We start from the raw sequence: 23,578 nt of genomic DNA on the forward strand, positions 1-23,578 counted from the left end.
GTGCAAATCATCGTGGGATACAACGTGGTAACGCTGGACCCGACAACCTGGGACGCTAACAGCTGCATCGAAGACAGAGGGGTCATAAGGGGGGTCCTAGGACTGCAATCGGTGTGCCTGCAATTTTCACTTTTCACTTTTTTCCTGATCCCTTCGATCACTTATAACGCGCTTTCGCTGAGTTCGCGTGCTATCCTATAGACCGAAACTATTGAAGATGCATCGAGCTACACAACACGGATCGACCCCGGTTGAACCTGACGTTAGTGTTTCTCTTTTTTGTGCACTATTTCCTATTCAACTAACATCATTAGTCCGATGCCGAGGCCTCATCATACCCTGATTCGTAAGACCAGTGACTTATGATGGTGTGTATATCTACTGACCCTGATAGACTTGACAATGCCAGTTACACCACAAGTATCACATCGAGCGTGCTGGACTATCAGTATGTTAATGTAACTGAAATATTTGTTCAATGGTTGCTAATAATCGCAGATATGAAGTGTGTTACAACGCTACTTGATCACGGATCACGAACTGTGCTGATCAGATACAGAACGGTCGCAGATATCATTCATATCATGAAGGGGAATACATTTTGGTACATGACCCTATCAACGATTACTCTCTGTCTTAGCCTAATGTCCAAACAGCCAAATGATGAACGGGAACAAGACCGTCTTGATCTGGTTAGTTCTCACCTGCTGATTCTGATGACACAAAAATTTTAATGAGCAACAGAGCCACCACATTTACCTAATGCTCCTCAAAGGAGAATTGTTCCAGGCACCAATCAAAAATCCAAAGCGAGTGCTAGATCTCGGGACAGGAACAGGCTTATGGGCAATCGAATATGCAGAGCAAGTTCTTCTCCAATATATAAAGTCTACCCTCTAACAAGAAATATAGTACAAATCCAGACTGCGAGGTGATTGGTATGGGCATCTACCTACATCCTGATCAAATCTTTGGCTAATTGAAATAGGAATTGACCTAAGTGCTATTCAGCCATCATGGTATGTGCCACTGCTACTATGTTGGTTCCCTATATAATATTGATATATGTCCAGGGTGCCTCCAAACTGCCGCTTTGAGATTGACGACTTTGAACAACCATGGTCGTACAGCAAACCATTTGACTATATCCATGGACGCGAATTGGAAGGTTCCATCCGTGACCATGACCTTCTTTTCAAACGGGTACTTAGCAACCTGAATCCCAATGGATGGTTTGAGATAGCGAGCTTCGACGTCAACACTTATTCGGACGACGGAACTCACCTTGGCGCAACCAACCTTCTCTTATCCATCAAGCACATGCATGAATCAGCGCGCATGTTTGGCAAGGATATGACATCGTCCCCATCCTGGAAAACGCGGATGGAGAAGGCTGGGTTTGTGAATGTCAAAGAAGATATCTACAAGGTATGTTCCGCCATCTCTTAACGAAAATGGAACCGCTTGCTTATTGATGAATAGCTGCCCCAGAGTCCATGGCCTAAAGACCCCAAGCTCAAGGACCTTGGTCGGTACCATCAGCTCAACATGCTTGAAGCTATGCCTATTTATACATATGCGTTGTTTTCAAGAGTGCTTGGGTGGACACGCTCCGAGATTGAAGGGCTGTTGGCAGGAATTCGAATGGAGCTGCGAGATACATCGCATCACCTGTACACAAAATTGCGGGTGGTTTACGGCCAGAAACCCGGAGAACCTATGAGTGCCTAACTGATCTGAATAGAAAATTCACATCCCAGAATTTGTGTTTGATGGATGCTTCTAAATTTAGAGTTAAGCGTAGTTCACTAACATCCCCACTATTAATGCCTCGATACTCAGGCAAAGAACTTTCATCGTACAGTGGTGTTTCATGAGTATTTGACCTTGGGTACTTCGAGTCCCACCTTAGGCTCCGACCGCCATTTTAGACCGCCTACTATATTAGTATATTAAACCTCGCGCGCCCTGCACTGTTTTCTTATTCTCTAATTGAATTGGATTGAATTTCGGAGGTTTCTGCCTAGCAATATTAAAAGTGGGCCTACAAAGTGGGCCCAGGCCGAAGTACTCAAGGTCAAATACACATGAAACACCACTGTAACTATAGTTTGTTAACTAGGGGATACGCTTCGGATACGCTGTAGCGGGAAATGAAAATATGTAATTCTGTTTGTTTTTGCCACCCTGATTCATTTCTGTCTCTTATTTTCTGTTTTCTTTCCATTCTCTTAGTAGCTCCATTCGAGGTCGACAGCAAGATATAGATGCAGACAGCAGTACTTATGATGTGAATTAGAATATTATAAGTTATGAATTATCGTTCTATCTTGAAGGAAATAGCCAAATCCTCAACATCCCAAGAGGTCCGCTAGCGAAATGTGACCGAAAGAAGGGTAACGCCATGTTGGAAAATAGTCCCCATCTATGTTTCGCAAAGCAAGCGCCATTATTTTGAAGGGGTTCGTCGGTATCATGAAAAAAAAAGAAAAGAAGTTGAGATGCTTGTGGAAAACAACTGGCCAGGTTGATAGTAGGAAGGTCGCATATCTTGTATGGCCACGATCGTCGAAGTATTAGGAAAGACTTGGCCTTTCCCTATCTCGAAAAAGTTCCACTCCTTTCCCATCTTGGCAAGAATATTGAGTCCTGTATATTTCTTCAAAACAACATTAGATGAGATCAGTTTATGATGTATGCGGCAGACTGTAAAACACTCACCATTGTCAAGCTATCTGTGCGCTTGTCCACAATAACGGCCCGGTGGGAAAGTGTACTCGTCATCAATGCTCTCTTTGGCCGCCATGAGAGGTCCCCACTCCTTTTTTATCTCCTTCCAATGTTTTTTCAAGCGCTGGAGAGGTGAAGGATGTGACTCCTGCAGGGTGGCGTTGAGATTCACGACGGAGGAGGACTCTGACTTGCTCATTCTAGGGATCGATTCTTGTGAACCGATATGATCAATATGTTGAAACATGATGTATTGACAATCCGTAAATTTATTGATCTCAAGTTTGATTTGTATTTGCGCGGCGGTTTCGCTCCTTTATATGATGACATGTGAAGTAGGGGTCGTCTGAAATTTGTGAACCGGTCTCACCCGACAGAATACCGAGATATCACCGCCGAGGTATCTCCGCATCTACCCTGAGGCATTTTTTTTCTCCTATTTGAATTTGATACTTGAAGTCTTGAAGTTGTTTTAATAATTTCCATTATATGAGATCATTGCCAATATTGGGTATTAGCAAGTTCTTATCTTCACGCCAGATGAGTCCTTCTATTGGCTGTGGAAGCACGGCAACATGCACCATTGGAGAAAACGGACAGGTATAGAAGAAGAAGTGAGTATACCGTAAGAGGGAGAACCCTGGAGACGTGAGCTAATTAGATATGGAACATGTTGGGCATATAACTAAAATTACATCGGGCTACCTAGGACTAGTGAGTGGGTCTTGACACCGAAAACGTCTACGGGTCTTCCCGAAGTCGATGCCTAAGCGGCCTGGGTTCCAGCTCGGGGATGTTACTAGCCCCGGGCTGGCCAGTAGCTAAATTATGAATGAGATAAATTACAACTTGATATTGAACTATATCAACAATGACATTCTAAATGGGGTTTTTTCTATAGCCTCGAGATTTTTTTTTATATCTAGCCACTCGAAGAAGTTTCAAGAAACCTAATAAAGATGTGTAATGACTGTGATATAATTCTAGAGTTCAGTGATGTAATTTTCAATACCATAATAATGTAAATTTTCGATTTATCTGAAATTGATATATACTACTGAGAATGGTTGTCGATAGCTATCGACAAGTAATGAAACTAAATAGAAACGTGGTTGCCAAGATATAACGTTGCATTTACTTTGTGTTTTGGGACGGTCAATCAGCTTACATGCCTGAGGTCTACGGGTGGCCAGCCCGCTGACCGAAGACGTTAGCAGGCTCCGATTAGAATTGGGACAGCAGTCGTACTCGAGCGATCATATTTTGAGAAGAGATGATTTCATCATAGACGGTAGAAATCTGCTGTAGGACTAGAGTGGTTTATAAAATTCCAGATCTTGTGCTTCTTACTATATCTGAGAGAATTGGAAAGATCTCATGAAAGACAGTGGAAAAAGAAAACACGCCAGACTTTACCTATTTTGCCCTCTGTTTACTCTCTCTCTTCTTTGAAAGTGGGTTCTAGGCACAATTGAATCAATTTCCCGAGCAAACGAATTCCTTTTCAGAGTTACCTCCATAGCCGTATAATGATTCCCCATCGGTCGTCGAAATCACTGTCCGTCGTGATGAGGCTCATCGATGTTAGAATAATATTGACCAATGATATGTGATACCGCTTGTCCCCGCCAGTCCCTATCCGTCCCCACTAGCCATGCCGCCAATCGGAGCCCTCAATTAGCCCGCGGGGGATGGACCGCGGACTTTGCCGCGGTTTAAATCAATCAGACCATCTAATCCAAAGAACTGTGATTGTAAAGTATTTAAAGCTCTCAAACGGAGCGGAAAAGGGACAAATAAGGAAACTAAATTCCATTCAAGGTCAATAAATCTACCGGAGAATATGAAAAGCGAATCTGTAGTGGTCATCGGGTAAGTGAGAGCCAAAACATACATGACTGTTTCGGGGTGTTGATACTGATTTTTGTAAGGGCCGGCGTGATCGGGCTAAATGTAGCCCTAGTTCTCTGCGAAAAGGGCTATAGCCAGTACATAACCATCATTGCAGAACATCTTCCAGGAGATACTTCCATAAATTACACATCACCATGGTATGTTGGGCTCCTGCTGCCAGTTCACATTCAAACGACTAACCCGAATTCAGGGCTGGTGCCAATTTCTCTGCTATTTCTGCAAGCGACCCAAATGCGTTGCGGTGGGACAAAATTGGATATATGTATCTTCTCGATCTTGCTGCCAAGGATGGCAAGAATGCATTTGTGAAGGAAACACCATCGGTAGAGTATTGGGATGAGCTTCCAGCCCATGAGAAGATCGATTCGATGGCCGCGTATCTCAAAGATGTGAGTTATGGATGAGTTCCTTGCTTACCCTAGATATGCTTATCAATATTACCATCGAACAGTTCAAACAGATTGCCACACACGACCTGCCAGCGGGTGTTGCATTTGGTATAGAGTTCACAACAATAACTCTCAATGCACCAATGCACCTTCGGTATTTGTTCCAGAAGCTCACCCAAGAATATGGGGTGCGAGTCATTCGCAAAAAGTTATCCAAAGTCTCATCCGGCTATATCAGCACGGATACGAAGGTGGTATTCAACTGCACTGGCAATGCAGCGAAAGAGTTACCGGGAGTCCAAGACTCAAAGTGTTTTCCCACTAGAGGTCAGATTCTGCTTGCAAAAGCACCTCATGTTCAACAAAACATCATGAGACATGGTAAGGACTATGAAACCTACGTGATACCTCGACCATACTCGAATGGAAAAGTGATCCTTGGTGGATTCATGCAAAAGAATGTTGGGTAAGTAGGTTCCTTTCAGCCCTTTGTCCCAGTAGCATTAGTCCATTGGGATTTTCTCCCGGGTGTTCCATATGACAGCAACTGAACTATATCAACAGTACACCGGATACATTTGGAGAAGAGTCAGAATCAATCCTTACTCGAACAACGGCTTTGCTTCCTGCTCTAAACTCAAGCGAGACTGAGATTCTTGGTGCTTTTGCTGGGCTACGCCCATCTCGCGAGGGTGGCGCTCGCGTTGCCAGGGAGAACGTGAAAGTAGGCGCTTCAGGACGTCGGGGGGTTGTTGTCCATAACTATGGCGCCGGTGGAACCGGTTACCAGGCTGGATACGGAATGGCGGTTGAGGCAGTCGACACTGTGATTGAGGAGATCAACGCGCTTAATACTCAGTCGCGTCTTTAGATGTTGTTCGCAGTGTCCACTTTGGGTGTATTTTTGCGGTGTGGCTTTATTTAGATTTCATTGACCAGGCAGAAGCATTGGATCGACATAAGCCAAGAAGCTTGCGAACTGGGAATTTAATGTAACTATAGAGCCAAAACTTTGATCCATTATTCATGTCGTATCGTCCATCATAAGTTACAGAACAATCACACCGCTCCTGTTCAGCGTTCGGAAGCCATGCAGTGGTACGATCACCGAAACTCTGCCATGGCATTCATTCCACTTGCTTCGTAGCTTGGAGGGGAACTTTGATAGCTATGGGAGTATTCATTATCGTCATCATATTGTGTCACCACGATTTTCGGTATAGGTCGCTCAGGTTTCACAGGCAAAAGCTCAAAGTCAGATAGAACAGTCGTCTCAGATGGAAGTTCCAAAATCGCAGAAGCGACCATTGAAACCTCAGATGGAGAGAAAAATAATTCATCCTTGCCCAAGGTGAGTTGTAGTGAGCCAAGATGGCTAAGAACCGTCTTGACTTTGTCATGAGCAAGAAGCACACGGGATTCCTTTTCCAGGGTGACCTCGTAGTCACGACGCTTCCAACTGCAGCGGTTCTGTGGGCTGCTCTGTTTGAATCGCTTCACAGACGCAGCTAAATCATTGGCGGCAGTTTCGGCACCGGTGATGGTCGAGTTGATCCACTCAAGCTCGATCTCGCCGAGGAGTGCTCTTTTATCATCCCGCAACTGTCTTGCCTGCTTCACCGTGGACCTGACAAGTATAGTTGCTTTGTAAAACCCTCCGATCTGCTCCTCCAGAGATAGTGAAGGTCCGGTGACCGAGGCAGATTTGATTGATTTCACTTTTGTGGAGCGTGACGTGGTCTTGGGATTTGGAGATGAGTTTGTTGACTGCGAGTTGAATGCCCGTGAATAAAATCGTGATTGTGGGGGCGTTTGCTCTTGGGTTTGCCCATCGCGTGCTCCAACCTGTTGTGTTGTGTCTTCAACACGAGCGACTCGGTGTAACTGGTCTGCTGACTGATTCCGTTTTGATACCGGTCGATATAGCATCAATTCAGTTGACTGGTGACACCTATCCGTCGAATTATTTATTGTGTTTGCTGGTTTGTGCCTGATTTCCATTATCGATTGATGGTAGCGATACTTTGAATTATCCCACATGGCCGTTGAACGACTGATGAGGTCCCTCGTCGATTGTTGCAGTTTCCCTATCAACTGGGCTTTTGGCCGGTGTGCGAAGTCGGTAGGTACCATTTTAAGACAAATGCACCTGTAACTTGGAAACGGATATTTCTGTCTTGGATGTCTTGGAGAAAGGTGAAATCTGGAAGACAGAAAGATGGAGGCAATCCAAGGTAAATAAGTTTCTCATGATACATAGCCCGATTTTTCCCAATCAACCACTTTCAGGTATGTTGGTTGCCAGCAAAACGTGGCGATGCTGTAAGGCTGTGTGCTGATAGGCAACGTAGTTGGAATAATGTAGATCCACACTCATAATTGGTCAACTTTTCGGGCATTTCTAAATTTGGCTTTGGATGATGGGGCCAAACTGCCTGGGGGCTTGTGCTGCCCAATTGGCGTGGACTTCAAAGGTTCGAATTTCAAAGTATATTTTGGTCGATACGAGGTTATCCCCCGATCCTGACGGGGTATAGCCCCGAAGGAATGGTGGAAACCCCATGTTCTTCATCACGTGATGCCACGTGATATCTTGGCAATTGATGTCGTCATTTCATATTTCCCCGGATTATCTACGATGGCCGTAATTGACGGAAATTCTTCAGATGAAATACACTCCAATTAGTCCACAATAAGGTTAATTCCGGTGGGATAACCCCGGGATACTATGTATCTCAAAAAATCAACCCGTATTTCTTTTTTACGAAATGCGGTTATAAAAGCAGGATAATGCTGCCAATGGAGATATAGAATACCAGTTCCAACATATGTACCAAACATGAGAATTCCACAGGTCCTTGCTTTTGCTGCAGCTACAGCTGCAGTGACAATCTCGCGCTCCAAGCAATCTTCTCCTGTCCCGCTCACAAACGTGACCATCTTCTCACCACCCTCCGACTACATCGTCCCACGAACACTTTACCCACGTAACGAGCAGCTTCCTAATGGTGACCTTCTCGCAACATGGGAAAACTACTCTCCAGAGCCACCGGCGGTTTACTTCCCCATATACCGCTCCAAGGACCACGGAAAGACCTGGAACGAGATCTCCAAGGTCCATGACACTGTTAACGGATATGGCCTGCGTTACCAGCCATTCCTCTACTCCCTGCCCGAGCGCATCGGTTCATTTGAAAAAGGCACTCTACTTCTAGCTGGTAGTAGTATTCCAACTGACCTGTCGTCCACACACATCGATCTTTACGCGTCGCAAGATGATGGCGTGAATTGGAAGTTTGTTAGCCATATTGCTGCCGGAGGAGAGGCACTGCCGAACAATGGACTGACTCCTGTATGGGAGCCATTCCTACTTGCTCAGTATGTTCTTATATTCTGCCTTGAAATAACTCCCTAACTCCTTTCACAGTAAGGGCAAGTTGATTTGTTATTACTCGGATCAGCGGGATAATGCAACACACGGACAGACAATGGTTCACCAGGTCTCAACTGACCTAAAGAACTGGGGAGATATTGTAGAGGATGTCACCTACCCGACATATACCGACCGACCCGGCATGCCAGTTCTGACCAAGGTAAGCTAAACCCAAGACACCAATGCAATTACGATGGGTTTCTGTCATACCCGGAGAATTCTAACATTTCTAGCTCCCGAACGGTCAATACTTCTACATATATGAGTATGGCTCCTTCTTCGGTACATCAAGCTACTCCTTCCCTATATACTACCGTCTGTCGTCCGACCCCGAAAAAATCGCCTCCGCCCCAGGCCAGCGTCTAGTTGTCTCGAGTGGTACTCGGCCGACATCTTCGCCTTACGTTGTGTGGACACCATACGGTGGTAAAAACGGCACTATTATCGCCAGCTCCGGCACACAGAGTACTCTGTTCATTAACAAAGCTCTTGGCGAAGGAGAGTGGACAGAGATCACTTCGCCCGAAGAGCACGGCTACACACGGTCTCTACGAGTGCTGTCGGAGGATGGAGGTCGATACCTGGTCATACATTCTGCTGGAGTGCTATCTGGCACCAATAATCGGGTCTCCGCAAGTGTGATGGATTTGAAAGAGGCATTGTAAACTAAAAGATAATTTGTGGCGGCAGACCTCTCATACTAAACGGGTTGACCTCCGAACACGAGTCCAAGAGCTATGGACTGTATCATCCTTGTTCGAGGGCTTTCATAAGATGAACCTTGACTTCTTCAAGTGTGCACCACTTCACATAGAGACAGGCCGCCTAATACTGTCGCCTAGATTAATGTCTGACTTCTTGAGTTTCCTATTGGAGGCAACCGCTGCCTCTAGAAGAGCCGAAAAAAGCTATAGCATGGTACTTAACCATGCTCTTCCAGGGGTTGTGTATGGTTTTCTGAGGTTCAATCCGAATGGCTCGAAATCCAAGCTGATGTTTATCCCGCGCCGGCTGAGGAACCCGGCATCATTCTTTGCAATTGGATTTGTATCTCGGGAAAAAACCGAGTGCTTAAGCTGCAATCTTATGATAGTGTGATTCTTAACCGTATCGGATTTGATTATGTTGAGATGATCTGCCACTAAAGCCTGATATGCAGTATGCCGAGCATATGCAGCAATGACCATTGTGCTCTGCTGCCCTTCGTGTCTTACACTCAAATTCACAACAAATCCCTAACTAATCTTTATTGCATTGAAATCACCTATGATTCCTTCAAGGCATTTTTGCGCACTATCATACCGACTTTTGAGGAACAGTCCTTGAACTTGAGGGGTGTATCTCTCTCTAATGCACACCGCGAAGACGTTTTGACAGCTTGCCAGGGAAAGTTTATACTGGGAAGATGATTTAACCTCTACCTAAGCGAGCTCTAGTGATTTTGGAATTGCTACAATGCTCATAGATCTAGTGAATCTAAAATATAAAGCACAACCTTCCCTCAAGCATCAGCCCTTCCATTAACATAATTATAAGCAAAAATTGGCAGCAACAAATGACTGCAACTTCCCTCGAGCCGTCGCGCACGCAAGACCTCTCCACTTCCCTCAAGAATAAAAAAATCACGCTTTAACTCTATTACTTCTCAACTCACGCTTTGTATGAACCTCGACAAAACCAAAGCTCGCCGAACCGACAGATATCAAGACACTTCCTCATTCACAGACTACCAACACCGCTGCGACACATACCCACCCACCAAATCAACAACAACATCAAACAGACCCTGGTGGACGTCCCACAAACTCCGCATACTCAATAACCTCCTCATCCCCAACTCCATCAAAACGTCCCAATCTCGCAACAGACTCACCCGCCCTAACAACATGCATCTCAGTATGCGCAGCAAGTTGCACGAGAAAAACACCACCACCACCACCACCACCACCACCCGCAGCGCCAGTACCAAGCACGCGCTCTCCCAACTGCCAAGCATTCTGGTGATCCTGTTCCTGGTAACACTGTGGTTCCGTCAGCGCACACCTGCCCAAAAGCGGAAGTTGAAGACCCGCATGCAAAAAGAGCGCCTCGTACGCCGTCTGCGCGCAAAGCGGTAACTCCGCAGCCTCTTCCCTCCCGAGACCTGTTGGTTTGAGTGCGACTTCATTGGTTGTGACAAGCACATACGATGACCATGTTGAGCCGCGGTCTATGGAGGTCATGCCGAAGACGGCGGGTTTCAGGGTTGTTGTTGAAGCTTGGGAGATTGATGCTACTGTGCCTGAGAAGTCGTGCTCTGGGATGGTGTAAATTCGGTGTATTTATCGGGTCATGTGAGCATGCTGCAGATTATGGTTGTTGATTTGATATGGATTAGGAGCTGGTTTGAGGCGGTCGGATTTGGTTGGGAATATGGTGTTGCGGAGGGTGGTGCTGCGTGGACACGGATGGATTGCATTTTACGGGTTTACCGGTGTATAAATTTGTGTGAGAGATATGGTTGAGGGGCAGATTGAATGGATGTCTGGCTTTTACGTCCGAGTTGAAGTATGGTTCTGCAGATAGCAATTGTATGCCTCGGTGAACGAACTGCATAAGAGATATTAATGAGTTTCATTAGCTATGGAAGTAGTCACAGGAGCCATGTCTTGAGAAAAAGAGAATATGTGCAAAAACGCAATGTTGGCTGTACAACATCAAGAGAATTGACTCATGTGGACATGTGTAGTTATCCTCCAGTTTCCATTCCAAAAAGGAAGATCATTTACTCAACCGAGGGCAAGTCGGCCGATAGTGGCAACTTGCGGGATGAGTTGCCGACATACACCTTCTTCTGGGCGTCGGAGATCACCCAGTTCTGTGAGGCAACGTCCCAGTTGGAGACATCACGACGGGTCAGAGTGGTGGTCCACTGCAGGGTCTGACCAGGGGCAATGGTGACTCGGTCAAACTGGCGCAAAACCTTTGAGGGGTTATCATCGCCGCCGAGGGAGACATACAACTGAGGAACCTCGTCACCAGTTACGGAGCCGGTGTTAGTGATAGTGGCGGTCACTTGGTAGAGATCTTTGAACAGACCAGGGTTGCCGCCGGAGCTGCCGCTAGAGGGAAGAAGGTCCTGCGGAGAATCATCGGTAGCACCCTCAGGAAGGTAGTCCTTGGAGTCCATGCCGTAGTCGGGATCACCGGACGATGCACGTAAGTCGGTGGAGTTCAACCACGGGTAAAGGTACTGGCGGACGCGTGTAATTCCCTCGGGGAACAGGTTATCCAAGACCTTGCCGGCTTCGCCGAGAACAGGGGCCTTTTGGCTCTTTCCAGTCGTCGCCTTGTACTCGCGCTGTTCGGATGAGGCTAGAGGGGTGACCTTGAGGTCGGAGAAGGCAAAATTTGTGTAGCTCAGACCATAACCGAACTCGTAGATGGGCTCCGTATTGTCTTTATCGAAACGGCGATAGTCAATGAAGACGCCATCCTCAAAATTAACCTGAGGAGCATCGACACCGTTATTGGGCACCGTGAGGATAGGAGGGCCGTAGTCCTTGCGAGTCTTACCCCAGGTAAATGGAGTCTTACCGCCAGGGTTGACGCGACCATACAATACGTCCACCAAGCTCCGACCGCTCTCCTGGCCTGGCAAGCCAGCCCAAACAATGGCGGTAATGTTGACATTGTCATACCAATCGCTAATCAGAACAGCGGATGTACTGTGAATCACGACGATAGTGTTGTTGCAGTGCTGACTAGCAGCTTTGATGATCTCCTCTCCGTTCTTCCAGAGCGTCAGGTTCTTGCGGTCACCCTCGTTGCCGTCAACGCTGATGTATCCCTCACCAGCGTCGGCGTTCACGAAAACCAGGGCAACATCAGCCTGGGAGGCAAGGGCGGCCATCTCCGTGAGGGCCCAGTTATCAGTCACAGCGAAGACGTTGGTCTGTCCGTTACTGTATTCCAGGACTTCATTTTGGATGGCTTGCTCGGGTGTAATCAGGTAAGGAAAGTTGGCGGTTCCACTACCCCAGCCCATGGCCAAAGTTCCGTTGTCACAACCACGGTCGCTGCAGCCATTGGCGCCATAGGCATTGGAGCCTGCGTCTTCTCCTATAATGCCGATGAATCTCTCATCATGGGTAAGGGGCAGTGCACCAGCCTTGTTCTTAAGCAGAACAATGCTGTCAGAGCCAATCTTGCGGATGATCTGGGCATGGTCACGCTGGACATTTACGTGCTCGTTGACCTTGCCCCAGCCCTCGCTTACCATAGAGTGCTCGAAGTTGTACTCATCACGGGTCCAGGAGCTGAAGTTGGGAGGAGTGCGGAAGCGGTCACGTCCAACCTTGTAGTAAGCAGACATTATCCGGACAGCCATGTCATCGAGGCGCCATTCGGGGACGGTACCGTTTAAAACGGAGATGGTTAAGTTGGTTGCCCAGTAGGAGTAAGGGCTACCGAGAATTACATCACCGGGCATAGACATATCGAGACCGGCCAGAGCAGATTCGACACCGCTGTGGTGTGCACCCCAGTCGCTCATAACAAATCCCTGGAAGCCAAGCTCGCCCTTGAGCAACTTATTGAGGGAGTAGCTGTTTGCGCAACTGTAGCTGTTATTGATCTGATTGTAGGAACACATGACAGAGCCAACACCAGCACGGATGGAGTCCACGAAGGGCCAGAGGTACAACTCGTGCATAGTCTTGTCGTCAATGTTTGAGCTCATACTCTGGCTGATGTTGTACCCGAATCCCTGAGCCTCGCCGGGCTGACGAAAGTGTTCCTGTTCATTTCCAATGAAGTGCTTAGCACAAGCAATGATACCGGCATCCTGCATACCCTTGATGGTTTCGGCCATCATCACACCAGTCAAAACGGGATCAGGCGAGAACCCCTCCCAGTTACGACCGCCATCAGGGTTCTTCCCTAGAGGGCCAGCAACAGGACCCAGTTGCACATCCACACCTTTGTCACGGTGCTCTTCTCCCATTGCCACACCGCGCTGGTAGGCAAGTCGCTTGTCCCATGCTGCGGCAACATTGACACCAGAGGGGAAACCAGAGGTGTAATCACCTGTTCCAGTCTCATTAGTTAACCGCAACGACAAGCTTATTTGGAACTGGCAAGCTTACTAGAGCGAACACCCAATGGAGAGTCCTGCATACACATTCCCCACATGCCAAGTCGGGGAATACTACCGGTCTCACCAACACATCGTTCTTGCTCCCAGCCAGTACCGGTTGTCAAGTTGACTTTTTCGGCCAGTGTCAGGTTTGAGACAAACTCGACGGCTCGGGTGTATGCTTCGGACCACTCGCCCTCGCCAGTCATCCATGGGGAGGGATAGTATGGAGGAGAATAGGCCAGGGACTATTTTCATGTGACTTGGTTAGCAGTGATATTGTCAACCGTTTAAATTGGACTCACACTGGCACTGGTCACCGAGGCCGACAAGGCGGCTACCTCAAACCACGCGAGCTTCATTACTGTGAAAGCGCTGGATAGGATCTCACAGGGCACAAGTATTGAAAGAAGAGGGCGTGAGGAAGGAACAAGCCACAGATCTCGGAGGGGAAGACTGGGATCTTAAATGTTCTGTTTCCTGATTACTCACAGGGGCTATAATAGAATGCATAGCGTATATATCTACTCCATAAAATGAGATCAAATGAGATCAACAAAAATAATAAAAATGGAGAAAAGGATCGACAAAATATGCACTATCCCACTAATCACATTATATCGTGTCCTATCATTGGATATGACTTATTCTTATGGAGTATGTACTCCGTAGTCTCATTGAAGTTGGAGAGACACTCATCCTTGAAAGGGGACACAAGGTACAAATTGTGGCTGGTCGAGACAAGGAGAAACGCAGGGTGAGAAGTCAACCCCTTTCCCAAGTACATCACCAGAATTACCCAGCCACTCCGTTTTACACGACACAGCATACGGAGTACACTTCTAGAGCCATTGATTTCCGAATCCATCGCCTTGCTTCGATTCCGTATACGACGGCGAAATATCGGCGTCTCACGTCGACGTCGTGACGATCGTAACACCGCGCCCGCGCCTCTTCCCCGCTAATTCTAATTCTAATTATTCGTTATATATTGAACAAGCAAAAAAGTCGTTGGTAATTCTTCTTGGAATTCAGCTTCTTATGCTGTGGTGGTATACAGAGTAGAACTATGGAGTACACATAATGTCGGCTATCCTAAATTCCTAACCATTCCGTGGCAGATACCTCACCACTCTTACCTGATCAAATAAATATACGGAGATGACTTTCAATATTCTAATCTGATCTAGCCATCTTCTCACGTCCAACTGATCACCGCTCGTCCTGCCGGATGGGGAAACCCTTCTTATTACGTTACTTCGAGAGAGTGTGGGGAAGCACACCTGAACTCAATTCTCAATTCTCAATGCTAACAATGCTAACAATCCTATTACAAAAGTGTTCCGTGCATTTCTGTTCGGCTTCAAGACAGCATGCTGTATGTTTCGCTCTAACATAAATGCATTGTCTATTTCCTACACAAACATCTTTGTGGCACAACAAGGACTGCTCCATCCGTAGCTAGGCTTTTTTGCTGCCGTGGAGATCGGACCCCGCATTGACTTAGGGATGCTCCAACACCTCTCTATGTAAGTCTGACTATCCCAGAACTCTACTGCCCGCAATTAGAAAAACTTATGAGGAACAACGCTGATCCCTCACGGAATGCACCGCCAAGCAGTTATCTTTTCCTGATTTGCGGCTAATCATCGGTGTTACCGGCTAATTATCAATGTTCCGGCTCAATATTGTTGAGTTCCAGGGCTTTTGCCGGTTGGGTGTTCAGCAGTCTGGGGGCTCGTGCAGGAGCGAATGGTTTGCGGGGTACTATTAGCGTGATGGGCTTGTTCTTGTGCTTTCTGACTGGAATTCTTTTTGGATAGGTGGTGCTCATTAATTCAGCTGCTATTTGTGGCCTGGGATGCTACATCGGAAAATATGAAACACATTTGCATCATCGGCATAGCTAATGCGATGGCTATGGGTTATTATCCATCTCTCATTCAGATCTGCAAGTCGGGGTACTGTTGCCCATTTCATCTGGATCTGGGGGTGGGGTGGATTGGACCGGAGAAATATCCTGCATGGGCTTGTCGGTGTAGAGTGGTCCCACATATTGGTATAATTTTGAGGCATAGAATGCGTCGCATTCAGGGTATGGGGCCGAGGAGTGCGGAACAGAGCAATTGGTTTAGTAGGCGTTGGTGGGTTCTAGACCGGTTTTGTTATACTCAAGGCTCACTCCTCCAGATGACAAGATGACATGATTGCAAGCGATTCTTAGTAGAAACTGTGATCTCCATCCTCGTGCCTTTGGCCAAATTCAAAGACAGCTGCAGCTGCAACTAGCAGTTTCACTCAAATACTAATATCCCAAATGACTGTGGAAGCCAGGTCAATGCCAAAGTCAGACATCACTGCTGATATCGTCTAGCACTTGGAACAGAATGTGATTCTGGACTCTGCAGCCTGTGCCATTTGCACCTGCTCGGAACCCAGACCAAATTCTTCGTCGGATCTCATCGACATCAATTCCTTTGGTGTTGTATTGATTGATCATTTCTTCTGCAATGGCACACAGCGTCGAATTGAGCACATCTTCGTCAGATACCGTTTCCGGATTCTGTCTCTCGGAGCGGCATCCACACAAAGCCGGATCTTCTTCTTGGGGGTTTTGCTTTGACGGCTGATCTGTTCGTTGCACCACTGTCAAGGCACACGTACTACTAACCGCTGTTGGTAGTTCAGTCGTCTTTGATTCCTCTTTGTAAACGCGCGGTACTGCCATCGACAAATTTGATCTGCGAGTATCACGAAGCGATAGAGATAGAGGATTATCTCTCTCTACTCGCTGAATGGCGGGGATAGCAACCTTCCGGTTGGTGTTTACTCCCGTATCCGCTTCCTGCAGATACTGCTGGACATAAGCACTCGAAACTCCCAGCGATCCCAAAAGAGTTCTCAAATGCCGATTTTCAGCTTCGACATTTTGCGTTGCTAGTCGGTGCTCGATGTCTTTTTGGCGGGCTTGTTCTTTACACACCGCAAGACGCTGCTCTAACTCATTCACGTACTCCAGCTTCCGGGCTCGACTCTTGCGCTGGTTTTCACGCACCCGTGCGAGTCGCACATTCTTCTATGCTAGTTAGATTGACCGCATCTACTCAAAACGGATGTGACTGACCTTCTGTTCTTTGGTTGAATCCATCAGTTGCTGACTCCGAAGTGTGGAGCATGACCGAGCTTCCTATCAGTTAAACTTGACATACAAAGCGCACATTAGAATGAGTAGTGGGCAGTTTGACAGTCCCTCCTTTGAATTTCGAGTTCGGGAAATCTCCGAAATCACCTCCGAAATGATGTTTCACGTCGTTGCCTAGTTTTTATGGCTGCTGTTTAGCAGTCACGTGGACATTTCTTGAAGTCACGTGAACTACATATTTAATCTTCCTACGATTCTCTTTGTGCTGTGTGTGCCATGAATGTCTCAAGCTATGATGCTTGCCCTACATTTTTGCCTCTGGGTCCACAGATAAATTATTCAGGCTGCCAAGACTTTCAAGAGTTGGCATTGGTGCCCCAGGCTTCCACTTGTTCAATAAACAACCTCGACAGGAATCGCCGCTTTTCCCTTTCTTCAATGCCACAAAGCTCCAGGCACTCATCACTGGTATAAATGTATTTCTCTCGGAATGTGTCCCACAGGGCATTTCCCGGATGAGGATAGAAAGGATAGTTTCTCTAGAAGGCCTTCACGGCTTTTGCAACACCATTCTCGCCCATTGTCATATTTCTACATAGATCGAAGTCTAGCATCCACATGCTATGCCTTCCCAAAACATTATTGATGCGACCACCATCGTTATCATTGTAGATTGCGAGGACAAACTCAACATCATTAGCATCTATGCCAGCAATCCAGTGCATCATAGCGAGTGCTTCTGCCATTGTTCGGGCATATTGTTGAAGATCGTCTGTTGTGATCGCCAGCTCTTCTAGTTGGTCTTCATGTAGCGGGTAATTTCGAAAAGAGAATGCTCGGAACTGTGAGAAAGTTTTCGAATCCTGGATATGTGTTCGACGCCTGCCTAAATATAGTCGAATTAAGCAGTCTCGATCCGGCTCACTCTCGATAATAATTTGTTTGATCTCATCCGGGTAGAATGCTTGAATAAGAAGGTGTCGGGTTGATCCCCCAAAGGGTGGAATGCGTTGGTGCTCCGATCATATTGCATGATGTATAGCCTTGTGGAACCCTTTCTAGATGTGCAGCCCACCACTCCTTGTTCTTTGGCTCGATAAAGTTGTGACAGGATGGTATTTGTATTTCAACTTGAGTCGACTTCCTCGGGTTCATAAGGGTTTGTCGACTTTGAAGTACTCGATTGTGCATTTCGAAGTCGTTTTGGAGGGATCGTGCTGGGTTACCGTCCTCCCTTTTGTATGCGGGTCCTGTTTCGCATGCCCATACAGTGCCGCAGGCGCCACGACCGATGGCGTGTAGTTTGATCATTTGAAATAATTTGGTAACTTGATAAACCTGAAACGTTGGATGAGTAGAGATGTGAAAGAATAGACGATAGGTGGCAGCTTCCCGAGTTTGATAACTAGTTTACGATCCGATGACCTAAACGGATTCAGAGCTAACTAGTTAACCAGTTATTCCAGGGTACTAATACTAAATGCCAAAAGTTAGCTCGTGGTACCGTAAACTGTCGATGTGTGTTGATTTGCGTCAATAACATATGTAATGTATATATGTGACACGCTCATATACGTACCCAACGAAATTCACGCTAATTTCCAAAATCTGCAGTCAGATTTCCAATTCAACCGCATACAAAAGTGAGAGCGAGAGGCAAGTAGCCGTCGGGTGAAAAATGGCAAACGATCACCCTCGACGTCATTGGCCGTCAGTCGCGCCTGAGCTGTAACCCCCGGCATTCCTCTGCGCCTGGCTGGTTTCTACCTGAACTTTTCCCCCTCTCATAGTAAAGGTTATTAGGATTGCATTCGACTCTGTCCTACTCACATTATTCATTGCAACCCCTTCCATCATGGTCTCCACGCGACACCATCCCCGCGAATTCCCCTCCCCCGAGGTCGGGAAAGAGCTAGCCAAGTTACCCCCAGCTACCACCAGCGCCAATTCGCGCAAATGGACCCATACGCCCGCTGCTGCGCTGACAATCTGGCTCATTGTTTCGGTTCCCTTGGTAATATGGGACACAGGCTATGTCTTGTTGCGACCACATAGCATGCCCGGTGGAAGTCTACACTCTCCCATCTGGACGCCTTACGCGCTGTACGGAAAAGTGGACTATATCTATGGCTGGCCAGCCTTCAATGCGCATAATGGCTTCACGGCTGCACAGACTATGCTCAACGTCCTCGAGACTATCGGTTACATCTATTACCTCTGGATTGTCTACCACTATGGATCGACGGTTGGGAGAGGTGGCAGATCGCAGAATATCTCCAAGGAATTCACCTGGTTGCTGAAGGGGGACAAGGTCGTCGCTGGGCGCATTGGTGCGACCGCACTTCTGGTCGCCTACACCGCGTCTGTCATGACCCTGAGCAAGACCATCCTTTACTGTAAGCTATATCTATTTCCTGGGCTTTGTGTGTCGGATTATAACACAAAACAAAATAGGGCTCAACGAGATCTTCTCTGGCTTCGAGAACATCGGTCACAACGACCCGCTTACTCTGTTCCTCTACTGGATCCTCCCTAAGTGAGCTCCGTCTAGTGCATGTTTACATGAAATATAACACTAATATCATTCAGTGGGCTGTGGCTCGTGTTTCCCAGCTACAATATCTATGTTCTCGGGGCCGAGATTCTGAACTCGCTTGAGCTCGCAACACCACGCCATAAGGTTGGACGCCCGAAATCCACCTAGGATCAGTCGCGCAAACTAGAGAATAGCCTGCGTACAGAAATGCGACACGTGCAATGACGCTAGCGACTCTTGAGAGAAAAAACCAGACGACTTTGGCCTATCTATCGGTAGGTGGCATTTACCGATCGATGGCTAGTCTAAGAGAAAAAAAAGGGGGTCCTGCTTCTGTAATGCACTCGAGATGATCAATGAATAACTATCTTATTATGTTGGCCACTCAATAAGGATCCCCTGGCATGTAGCTGCACGCTAGTCCTAGTCTTCTATCAAGCTTCCGATGTGCCAGCCCGTATGCCAATCCGGCTGTCCCGGTCCGTCCTGAGAGAGCCAGGCATACTGCGAGTATATCCATGAAGGTGGTATTATGAGTCTGGGGCCATTTTTAATATGCGTGGCTCAAGTGGAATTAGATTGCAAATATATTCCCAGACGTAGAACTATAGGGGAATAATATAGGAGTTAAAGGGGGATATATGGTTGGGGCGCCTCCGAATCCAATAACCTCAAGTCGATTGCGTATGTACTTTCCCTGTTTCAAGTGTTTTCAATGAGCTACAGCAGACTTCATTGATTCTTTATACTCCAATATAGAAAGATTGTGGTCGAGTCTCGTAATATCAGCGCCGCCAGTGGCCGAATTGTAATTATTTGCCAAGCCACCATTCGCCGCTGAACCTTTTCCCCATATTCGGGGCTGATTTCACTTTCTCCTCCATTTCGCCTCTCCTTCTTCCCCGCTCTTCAAATTCCACTCCAAATTGATCTTCCCCGGAACGACCTCGCGCTCCATTTCGGAAGCGCCTTCTTTTTTCCCCGACCGTGCCGAAGGATGCTTCGGGCTTGGGTCCTGGGGTATCCGCACCCGTCATGATCCAACCCGCTCCCGACGAATTGCCATCGAAAACCCCTGGTGTCCGCTTTGATGTAGGCCAGGAGGAGGCGGCAGCAGCTCTCGAGGATTTCGATACCCAAAGCCATGCAAGTTCCCGTGACCCTGGTAGCACACAAACCGTCGACCCCGCGCTAGGCCCAGACAACGGGCGAGACGACTCCGGCAACGGCCCGTCCAATTTTGAACATCTAAACGACGACGATAAACCGGCTTGGAGCGAGATGAAGACCAAGGCGGGGAAGGAGCGGAAGCGCCTGCCACTGGCATGCATCGCATGCCGCCGCAAGAAAATCCGCTGCTCGGGCGAGAAGCCTGCCTGCAAGCATTGTACGCGCTCGAGGATTCCGTGTGTTTATAAAGTTACTACGCGGAAGGCGGCGCCGCGCACGGATTATATGGCTATGCTGGACAAGCGACTGAAGAGGATGGAAGATCGCGTAATCAAGACAATACCTAAGGAGGAGACAAGGGATATGCTTTCTATTGGAAGATCGGTTGTCAGACCTTCCGCCTCGGCTCAGCCGTCAAAGGCACAGAAGAAACGAACCGCAGATGAGGCATTTTCGGCAGAGATGGATGAATGGACTCGTGGGCACAGCCGCCCACCACACGAGACGTTCCCAATGAATCGTGAACCTAAATCCACCGATGGGACTGGGCTTCTTATCGAAGGAGCTGAGTTTCTGCCCTCACTGGAGATTCAAGAGCATCTTGCGGAGGTATTTTTTGATTGTGTCTATGGGCAGTCATACCTCTTATTACACAAACCCAGCTTTATGCGACGGCTCAAAGCAGGCACAATTCCCCCTGTCCTAATTCTTGCTGTCTGTGCCGTATCTGCGCGATTCTCCACACATCCTCAGCTGAACTCAGATCCGCCATTCTTACGTGGAGAAAACTGGGCTAATCCTGCAGCGGCCTTCGCTCTGAGCCGGCATGACGAGCCGAACATTACAATTCTTACGGTTTTCTTACTTCTTGGTCTTCATGAGTTTGGGACATGTCATGGTGGGCGAAGTTGGTCTTTTGGAGGTCAAGCATTACGGATGGCATACGCGTTGCAGCTCCATCAGGAGCTTGATCAGGATCCATTACCCAGTCAGAACAATGGCAACAGCTCAAAGTTGAGCTTCACAGATCAAGAAATTCGGCGCCGGACTATGTGGGCATGTTACTTGATGGATCGGTATAACTCTTCCGGAAGCCAACGGCCACCTATTGGGAATGAGAAGTTCCTACAAATACAGCTTCCTATCAAGGAACCCCACTTCCAGATGGAGATACCTGGTCCGACGGAAGATCTTGATGGCGATATTCTTAATCCTGTACCTGACGATGCCGGCCAATTATCTAACGCTAAAGAAAACATGGGTGTTTCAGCGTACATTATCCGCGCTATCGTCATTTGGGGGCGCATTGTCGACTACCTGAATCTAGGTGGAAAGAGTAAGGACTTACATCCACTTTGGCATCCAGAGTCAGGGTACATGCAGCTTAAGCGGCAAATTGAGGAGTTCTCCGCGTCTCTTCCGGCGCCTTTTACCTTCACCTACGAGCATCTTCAAATCCATGCAGCGGAGAAGATTGCAAATCAATTCATTTTCCTCCACATTATCATACACCAAAACATGCTGTTTCTCAACCAGTTCGCCATTCCCTTGTCCCCGGGGGGGCGTCCACCAAGAGATATGCCAAAGTCCTTCCTCAGTAATGCAGGTCGAGCCGCGGTGGAAGCGGCGCATCACATTTCAGTGCTTTTTGATCGGGCTTCAGCCTACCCCCTCACTGTTCCTTTTGCTGGATACTGTGCTTACTCGGCAAGTACAGTCCACATCTGGGGGATATTCTCGAAGAACGTTCAGCTAGAGGCACGGTCAAAAGAGAACCTACGGCATACGTACCGCTATCTCAATAAAATGAAAAAGTATTGGGGCATGTTTCACTATATGGTTGAGAGTGCCAAGGATCGGTATCGGCAGTTCGCCGATGCAGCTATCAAGGGCTCTGTGGCAACTCAGAATGGTGCATCGCTAACGCCCATGTTCCAATATGGTGACTGGTTCGATAAGTATCCCCATGGAGTGTCAAGAGTGCATTGGGAGGACCCCGATACCCGGCACAAAGAAACGGGCGAAGACGCAGTTATGGGCCAGAAACCTGACCTCCAGAGCGTGGAGGATTTCTTTGCCGGCCTTTCCCCTACTCCACAGCCAAGCCAACCGCGCAAATCGCGGTCTCGGAAGAACAGCAAACTATCCGATGGAGCTTCAGGCATGGAACAGTCTTCATCACCATCAATGATGGAAGTAACCATCGGAAATACCCCGAGTGTTCCAGGCAGCGCATTCCCACAGCCATCCATGCTCCAACAATCCCGACCAATGTCGTTCGGCCAACCGCCATTCGACTTCGGTATCCCACCAGACCAATTACCGCAGCTAGACCGGCAATTCGTCTATGGTTCATTTTCCGAATTCGACCCCAGCTCATTTGTCCCAAACAACCCTCCTATCCCACCACTCAATGGCGTCCAAACACCAAGTCCAGATCAAACACTGTTCACGGGCCATCTGGACCCAAGTGCCCCTGCTGGAATGGGCGAGTTCTACCAGCCCAGCGCGTGGTTCCTGCCTTTCAATCTTGACCCTGTTGGCGGTGGAAACCAACCATCACAAGCTCCACCCCCAGCTCCCATGCCTGGGGTAGTTAATAGTGGCGGCACGCCCGGGCTCCCTTCTGTAGATATGTATGGCTTCAGGGGTGCTGGTGGCATGCCTTTAAGCGCATATGACCTTGGTTTGACTGGTTCGAATATGAAAGTCTCACGGCCATGATCGGATCATGTACTATCCATCAGCTAATGCTTTCTCGACGACTGCTACGTGGTGTTTCACTTTTCTTTACGATGATTTCAAAGGGTTGGAGTCGGACTTTTGGGGCTGGGGTTTGTTACTTTTCGCGCTGCTATTCATATTACCCCATTTGTGTTGATTTGTGTAAATATTATTGTCTTGTCTACGGCATTTATATCCCTTTTTTGGGGCAGATGTTCTGAATAATATAAGTCTAATGGCTCGGTCTTCTTGGTTAGACATTACAACTTTCCGAATGACTCCGGTGATCTAAAGAAATAAATAAAAAAGCAATTGGAATCTTTTTCCTCTGCCAAATAAAATCCTGCAAATGAGATACAAAAAAGTAAATGTTGTGCATCATCCGTGAATCGAACACGGGCCTCGTCGATGGCAACGACGAATT

General features: G+C 47.6%; 9 protein-coding genes across 9 annotated transcripts; 6 read left to right on the forward strand and 3 right to left on the reverse strand.

Moving 5' to 3' along the window:
• Window positions 1–217: 217 nt before the first annotated feature.
• On the forward strand, window positions 218–1,731 carry LCP9604111_2811 (class I SAM-dependent methyltransferase; the record flags this gene model as incomplete). Its single annotated transcript, XM_039070330.1, has 11 exons — window positions 218–262; window positions 315–346; window positions 395–448; window positions 499–505; window positions 560–604; window positions 657–692; window positions 745–782; window positions 913–938; window positions 989–1,019; window positions 1,074–1,428; window positions 1,483–1,731. The coding sequence occupies 11 exons, from the start codon at window positions 218–220 to the stop codon at window positions 1,729–1,731; spliced, it is 918 nt and encodes a 305-aa protein (XP_038931563.1).
• Window positions 1,732–4,573: 2,842 nt separating this feature from the next.
• LCP9604111_2812 (FAD-dependent oxidoreductase) lies at window positions 4,574–5,904 on the forward strand (the record flags this gene model as incomplete). The annotated part of the gene is made up of 5 exons (XM_039070331.1): window positions 4,574–4,602; window positions 4,662–4,781; window positions 4,835–5,033; window positions 5,096–5,499; window positions 5,598–5,904. The coding sequence occupies 5 exons, from the start codon at window positions 4,574–4,576 to the stop codon at window positions 5,902–5,904; spliced, it is 1,059 nt and encodes a 352-aa protein (XP_038931564.1).
• A 233-nt stretch (window positions 5,905–6,137) lies between these two features.
• Window positions 6,138–7,034, reverse strand: LCP9604111_2813 (uncharacterized protein; the record flags this gene model as incomplete). Its single annotated transcript, XM_039070332.1, has 1 exon — window positions 6,138–7,034. The coding sequence occupies one exon, from the start codon at window positions 7,032–7,034 to the stop codon at window positions 6,138–6,140; it is 897 nt and encodes a 298-aa protein (XP_038931565.1).
• An 838-nt stretch (window positions 7,035–7,872) lies between these two features.
• Window positions 7,873–9,131, forward strand: LCP9604111_2814 (sialidase family protein; the record flags this gene model as incomplete). The annotated part of the gene is made up of 3 exons (XM_039070333.1): window positions 7,873–8,411; window positions 8,461–8,626; window positions 8,700–9,131. 3 exons carry the CDS (start codon window positions 7,873–7,875, stop codon window positions 9,129–9,131), a joined length of 1,137 nt encoding a protein of 378 aa, XP_038931566.1.
• Window positions 9,132–10,352: 1,221 nt separating this feature from the next.
• LCP9604111_2815 (uncharacterized protein) lies at window positions 10,353–10,776 on the forward strand (the record flags this gene model as incomplete). Its single annotated transcript, XM_039070334.1, has 2 exons — window positions 10,353–10,579; window positions 10,647–10,776. The coding sequence occupies 2 exons, from the start codon at window positions 10,353–10,355 to the stop codon at window positions 10,774–10,776; spliced, it is 357 nt and encodes a 118-aa protein (XP_038931567.1).
• A 454-nt stretch (window positions 10,777–11,230) lies between these two features.
• LCP9604111_2816 (beta-glucosidase) lies at window positions 11,231–13,944 on the reverse strand (the record flags this gene model as incomplete). Its single annotated transcript, XM_039070335.1, has 3 exons — window positions 11,231–13,533; window positions 13,593–13,830; window positions 13,888–13,944. The coding sequence occupies 3 exons, from the start codon at window positions 13,942–13,944 to the stop codon at window positions 11,231–11,233; spliced, it is 2,598 nt and encodes an 865-aa protein (XP_038931568.1).
• A 1,985-nt stretch (window positions 13,945–15,929) lies between these two features.
• Window positions 15,930–16,730, reverse strand: LCP9604111_2817 (bZIP transcription factor; the record flags this gene model as incomplete). The annotated part of the gene is made up of 2 exons (XM_039070336.1): window positions 15,930–16,655; window positions 16,707–16,730. 2 exons carry the CDS (start codon window positions 16,728–16,730, stop codon window positions 15,930–15,932), a joined length of 750 nt encoding a protein of 249 aa, XP_038931569.1.
• A 1,849-nt stretch (window positions 16,731–18,579) lies between these two features.
• Window positions 18,580–19,428, forward strand: LCP9604111_2818 (uncharacterized protein; the record flags this gene model as incomplete). Its single annotated transcript, XM_039070337.1, has 3 exons — window positions 18,580–19,120; window positions 19,179–19,260; window positions 19,314–19,428. The coding sequence occupies 3 exons, from the start codon at window positions 18,580–18,582 to the stop codon at window positions 19,426–19,428; spliced, it is 738 nt and encodes a 245-aa protein (XP_038931570.1).
• An 867-nt stretch (window positions 19,429–20,295) lies between these two features.
• LCP9604111_2819 (putative C6 transcription factor) lies at window positions 20,296–23,154 on the forward strand (the record flags this gene model as incomplete). Its single annotated transcript, XM_039070338.1, has 1 exon — window positions 20,296–23,154. One exon carries the CDS (start codon window positions 20,296–20,298, stop codon window positions 23,152–23,154), a length of 2,859 nt encoding a protein of 952 aa, XP_038931571.1.
• Window positions 23,155–23,578: the final 424 nt, after the last annotated feature.

This window comes from Penicillium roqueforti, assembly GCF_015533775.1.
Source record: "Penicillium roqueforti strain LCP96 04111 chromosome Unknown scaffold_03, whole genome shotgun sequence".
Taxonomy (NCBI): domain Eukaryota; kingdom Fungi; phylum Ascomycota; class Eurotiomycetes; order Eurotiales; family Aspergillaceae; genus Penicillium; species Penicillium roqueforti.